This window comes from Scyliorhinus torazame, chromosome 8, assembly GCF_047496885.1.
Source record: "Scyliorhinus torazame isolate Kashiwa2021f chromosome 8, sScyTor2.1, whole genome shotgun sequence".
Lineage (NCBI taxonomy): Eukaryota > Metazoa > Chordata > Chondrichthyes > Carcharhiniformes > Scyliorhinidae > Scyliorhinus > Scyliorhinus torazame.
This window is the reverse complement of record NC_092714.1, coordinates 1,165,428-1,171,673: the sequence shown is the minus strand read 5'-3', so window position 1 is coordinate 1,171,673 and position 6,246 is coordinate 1,165,428. Positions and strand designations below refer to the sequence as shown.

Here is a 6,246-nt window from a genome sequence, read left to right as displayed (position 1 = left end):
ACTTTTCTCACAGGGGCTGTTGTTTAGCACAGGGCTAAATCGCTGGCTTTTGAAAGCAGACCAAGGCAGGCCAGCAGCACAGTTCAATTCCCATACCAGCCTCCCCGAACAGGCACCGGAATGTGGCAACTAGGGGCTTTTCACAGTAACTTCATTTGAAGCCTACTTGTGACAAATAAGTGATTTTCATTTCATTTCATTCATTCACAGCAAACCTGCAGACTGAAGTCTTTAGCTTTCAGCTGTAATGGTTTTTCTTTGTAATAACACACTCAGGGTCTGTGTAATTTGGAAAATGCAGTATTCGCAAGCAGCAGGCTTTCTGGAGAGACACTTTATTCCTCATCAAACTGGGCCCTCAGCTCGAGGTTGACATTCAGGTTTGTATCTTTGTGTAGACACTGTATTTCAGATCAAACCCGGCTTCCAGCTCGTGGTTTGACCTCAGGCCTCTGCAATCTGACCGGGGTGACACGCAGACTTTCTGGAGAGAGAGGCAGCCTCACAGTGGCCTTTGAGAGAGGATTTCTGGATCATTTTGGATCTCTTCACCACCCTGCTGGAATCAAAACTCAAACCAAACTCAAACTTTGAAAAACCTATCAGTGCGATCAGATCCAATTCACCGCCTGTTACCGGGAAGAGTACAGCCTTTTGGTTCCAGTCATTGGCCACAGCCAATCAATCAAACCCAGTCCTCACTGACACCAGTCAGTTTAAACCACCACAGCCTTCCGGATCCTTCTGTTTGAGGTAAAGGTGCAGCCTACTTACAGGCTGCTGTCCAATCACCCACAGATCAGAAATGTAACAGCAAAAATGAAAGGGCAAATGTGAGAAGAAGGAATAAACAGGAAGGACCCTCCACTACCCCCTCCTACCCCCTCCCCATTCTCTCGATACACACACACACACACACACACACACACGAGGGGAAAGAGTGGTTGAAAAGTAAGGAAATTATAAATAAAAATAAAAGGATAAAGGGTCTTTGATGGCCTGGGATGACTTCCAGTTCGTGTCTTTGTGCGGGTCAGCTTTTATTTTGATGGAACTTCCTTCTAGGTTTGAGATGGTTTCCTCTGGCAGCGTGCTCTCCTATCTCCACAGATTCAGGCTCATTTCAAGTTTACAACAAAGATGTGCCAGGTACTCACCGGTTTCAGGACAGAAGCAGTGAGAGAGAGAGAGAGAGAGTGAGCGAGCGAGAGGGAGAGACATAGAGAGAGAAAGAGACAGAGAGAGAGAGAGACAGTGAGTGAGCAAGAGGGGTATTGCCCCTTTCACTTTGCAGAAAGCACCAACCAGGACCCAATCACTGACTGTTGTCAGGCAGAACACTGTCTCTGGCCAACCCATCGAAGTAAATTCATCAAACGCTGGTTCCCAAGATTCACTCGGCGCCAATGAGTCCGTTTCTCCAAAATGTAAAACCTGGGACACACTGTCCTGACAAGCAGGCTGCTTCAGATAAACCTCAGTGTGGGACACACTGTCCTGACAAGCAGGCTGCTTCAGATAAACCTCAGTGTGGGACACACTGTCCTGACAAGCAGGCTGTTTCAGATAAACCTCAGTGTGGGACACACTGTCCTGACAAGCAGGCTGTTTCAGATAAACCTCAGTGTGGGACACACTGTCCTGACAAGCAGGCTGCTTCAGATAAACCTCAGTGTGGGACACACTGTCCTGACAAGCAGGCTGCTTCAGATAAACCTCAGTGTGGGACACACTGTCCTGACAAGCAGGCTGTTTCAGATAAACCTCAGTGTGGGACACACTGTCCTGACAAGCAGGCTGCTTCAGATAAACCTCAGTGTGGGACACACTGTCCTGACAAGCAGGCTGCTTCAGATAAACCTCAGTGTGGGACACACTGTCCTGACAAGCAGGCTGTTTCAGATAAACCTCAGTGTGGGACACACTGTCCTGACAAGCAGGCTGCTTCAGATAAACCTCTGCTTAAAACACACATCCTGAACATGGGTCCATGGACCAAAAATAATACAAATAAAAGAAATGGGTAACCAACCCCCGCCCTCGCAACCACCCCCCGCCCTGGCACCCCACCCACCCAGGCAACTCCCCCGCCCAGGCAACTCCCCCGCCCAGGCAACCCCCCGCCCAGGCACCCACCCTCCCTCTCAACACCCCCCTCGCACCCACCCTCCCTCTCAACACCCCCCTCGCACCCACCCTAGCCCTCGCAACCGCCCCCTCGCAGCCCCCCCGCTCCCCCCCCCCCCCCGCAGCCGGATTGTCAGAATGAGCTGTGGGAAACATTCTGCAACAATCACAGCTGTGATCAGAACATTTAATAGATTCAAAATTACAACTAGGTGTCTGAAATTCCATTCTCGCAACAACAGATTAATCTGTCACCTGATTGAGGGTAATTAACACTATCGCAATCGTGGCAAATCTCACAAGGATGAGAGATCCACTGGCTCTCCAATCAGGGCATTGGAGGGATCACCTTGTAATATTGTCACTAATTCTCACAGTCTCCACCAGCTTTATAGATCAGAGAAGATCAGGTACTCACACAACCCCTCTGCCTAGACTCTCAAACATCCCCCCCCCACCCAAACACAACCCCCTCTGCCCAGACTCTCAAACATACCCCCCCACCCCCCCACCCAAACACAACCCCCTCTGCCCAGACTCTCAAACATACCCCCCCCCACCCAAACACAACCCCCTCTGCCCAGACTCTCAAACATACCCCCCCCACCCAAACACAACCCCCTCTGCCCAGACTCTCAAACATACCCCCCCCCACCCAAACACAACCCCCTCTGCCCAGACTCTCAAACATACCCCCCCCACCCAAACACAACCCCCCCTGCCCAGACTCTCAAACATCCCACCCCCCACCCCCCCACCCAAACACAACCCCCTCTGCCCAGACTCTCAAACATCCCCCCCACCCCCCCCACCCAAACACAACCCGCCTGCCCAGACTCTCAAACATCCCCCCCACCCCCCCCACCCAAACACAACCCCCTCTGCCCAGACTCTCAAACATCCCCCCCACCCCCCCCACCCAAACACAACCCCCTCTGCCCAGACTCGCAAACATCCCCCCCACCAAAACACAACCCCCTCTGCCCAGACTCTCAAACATCCCCCCCACCCCCCCCCACCCAAACACAACCCCCTCTGCCCAGACACCCACCTACCTGCCTAGGCTCATGATCATAACTAGACGCACATACACACACCCACACAGGCACACCTGGACATACACGCATGGTCATGAACACCTGGAGAGGCCGGGCCAGACACGTACCACGCGTCAAGAAACGTGCGCCCAAGCCCAGACACGCACCACACGCTCAGACAGGCGCGCACAGGCCCAGACACACGTGCACAGGCCCAGACACGTGTGCACAGGCCCACACACGCGTGCACAGGCCCACACACGCGTACACTGGCCCAGACACATGTGCACTGGCCCAGACACATGTGCACAGGCCCAGACACACGTGCACAGGCCCGCACGTAAGGGCCTGCCCAGTCACACATGGACATGCTGCCCAGATATGCCCGTACACGCCCAAACACATGCACGCCAGCCCAGACACACCCTGGCATGCACATAAACACGCGCACCAGACACAGACTACCCACCCACTGACACACAGACACCACTCATTCGCCCACACATGAATCATTGATCTGAAGTTTGGCAGTCATTTCCTCAGCAGCTTCGTTTCCCCGTTAGTTTCAGTACTTGCTGCACCATCGCACCAATCCCATCGAAGATGTGGTGAAGTTCCGTTTCACACATAAAGGCCGGTGTGGACACAACATTATTCTCAGAATCCACGTGAGCACAGTGAGAGGGAATTAAGGAAACCAATCAAACACAGCAAAAACAGCATCGCAGAGCACCCGGTAACATAGAACATAGAACGATACAGCGCAGTACAGGCCCTTCGGCCCACGATGTTGCACCGAAACAAAAGCCATCTAACCTACACTATGCCATTATCATCCATATGTTTATCCAATAAACTTTTAAATGCCCTCAATGTTGGCGAGTTCACTACTGTAGCAGGTAGGGCATTCCACGGCCTCACTACTCTTTGTGTAAAGAACCTACCTCTGACCTCTGTCCTATATCTATTACCCCTCAGTTTAAGGCTATGTCCCCTCGTGCCAGCCATTTCCATCCGCGGGAGAAGGCTCTCACTGTCCACCCTATTCAACCCCCTGATCATTTTGTATGCCTCTATTAAGTCTCCTCTTAACCTTCTTCTCTCCAACGAAAACAACCTCCCCTGCCCAGCCTTTCCTCATAAGATTTTCCCTCCATACCAGGCAACATCCTGGTGAATCTCCTCTGCACCCGCTCCAAAGCCTCCACGTCCTTCCTATAATGCGGTGACCAGAACTGAACGCAATACTCCAAATGCGGCCGTACCAGAGTTCTGTACAGCTGCAACATGACCTCCCGACTCCGGAACTCAATCCCTCTACCAATAAAGGCCAACACTCCATACGCCTTCTTCACAACCCTATCAACCTGGGTGGCAACTTTCAGGGATCTATGTACATGGACACCTAGATCCCTCTGCTCATCCACACTTCCAAGAACTTTACCATTAGCCAAATATTCCGCATTCCTGTTATTCCTTCCAAAGTGAATCACCTCACACTTCTCTACATTAAACTCCATTTGCCACCTCTCAGCCCAGCTCTGCAGCTATCTATGTCCCTCTGTAACCTGCTACATCCTTCCACACTGTCGACAACACCACCGACTTTAGTGTCGTCTGCAAATTTACTCACCCACCCTTCTGCGCCTTCCTCTAGGTCATTGATAAAAATGACAAACAGCAACGGCCCCAGAACAGATCCTTGTGGTACGCCACTTGTAACTGAACTCCATTCTAAACATTTCCCATCAACCACCACCCTCTGTCTTCTTTCAGCTAGCCAATTTCTGACCCACATCTCTAAATCACCCTCAATCCCCAGCCTCCGTATTTTCTGCAATAGCCTACCGTGGGGAACCTTATCAAACGCTTTGCTGAAATCCATATACACCACATCAACTGCTCTACCCTCGTCTACCTGTTCAGTCACCTTCTCAAAGAACTCGATAAGGTTTGTGAGGCATGACCTACCCTTCACAAAGCCATGCTGACTATCCCTGATCATATTATTCCTATCTAGATGATTATAAATCTTGTCTCTTATAATCCCCTCCAAGATTTTACCCACTACAGACGTGAGGCTCACCGGTCTATAGTTGCCGGGGTTGTCTCTGCTCCCCTTTTTGAACAAAGGGACCAGATTTGCTATCCTCCAGTTCTCTGGCACTATTCCTGTAGCCAATGATGACATAAAAATCAAAGCCAAAGGTCCAGCAATCTCTTCCCTGGCCTCCCAGAGAATCCTAGGATAAATCCCATCAGGCCCCGGGGACTTATCTATTTTCAGCCTGTCCAGAATTGCCAACATCTCTTCCCTACGTACCTCAATGCCATCTATTCTAATAGCCTGGGTCTCAGCATTCTCCTCCATAACATTATCTTTTTCCTGAGTGAAAACTGACGAAAAATATTCATTTAGTATCTCGCCTATCTCTTCAGACTCCACACACAACTTCCCATCCCTGTCCTTGGCTGGTCCTACTCTTAACCTAGTCATTCGCTTATTCCTGACATACCTATAGAAAGCTTTTGGGTTTTCCTTGATCCTACCTGCCAAATACTTCTCATGTCCCCTCCTTGCTCGTCTTAGCTCTCTCTTTAGATCCTTCCTCGCTACCTTGTAACTATCCATCGCCCCAACTGAAACTTCACACCTCATCTTCACATAGGCCTCCTTCTTCCTCTTAACAAGAGATTCCACTTCTTTGGTAAACCACGGTTCCCTCGCTCTATGCCTTCCTCCCTGCCTGACCGGTACGTACTTATCAAGAACACGCAGTAGCTGATCCTTGAACAAGCTCCACTTATCTAGTGTGCCCAACACTTGCAGCCTACTTCTCCAACCTATCCCCCCCCAAGTCACGTCTAATGGCATCATAATTGCCCTTCCCCTAGCTATAACAACTCTTGCCCTGCGGTGTATACTTATCCCTTTCCATCACTAACGTAAACGTCACCGAATTGTGGTCACTGTCCCCAAAGTGCTCTCCTACCTCCAAATCCAACACCTGGCCAGGTTCATTACCCAAAACCAAATCCAACGTGGCCTCGCCTCTTGTTGGCCTGTCAACATATTGTGTCA

The 6,246-nt window shown here is 50.7% G+C and overlaps 2 protein-coding genes across 2 annotated transcripts in view; one reads left to right on the top strand and one right to left on the bottom strand.

The window, feature by feature from the left end:
* LOC140427619 (ribosomal RNA processing protein 1 homolog B-like) overlaps positions 1 to 6,246 on the top strand; it is a 944,136-nt gene that overhangs the window by 33,775 nt on the left and 904,115 nt on the right. The window lies entirely within an intron of this gene.
* The window catches only part of LOC140427618 (glutamine amidotransferase-like class 1 domain-containing protein 3, mitochondrial), a 58,650-nt gene continuing 55,556 nt past the window's right edge, over positions 3,153 to 6,246 (bottom strand). The window contains exon 7 of the mRNA XM_072513030.1: positions 3,153 to 3,841. Coding sequence (XP_072369131.1) covers positions 3,704 to 3,841 — 138 coding nt within the window. The 3' untranslated portion in view covers positions 3,153 to 3,703. The remainder of the gene's footprint in view (positions 3,842 to 6,246) is intronic.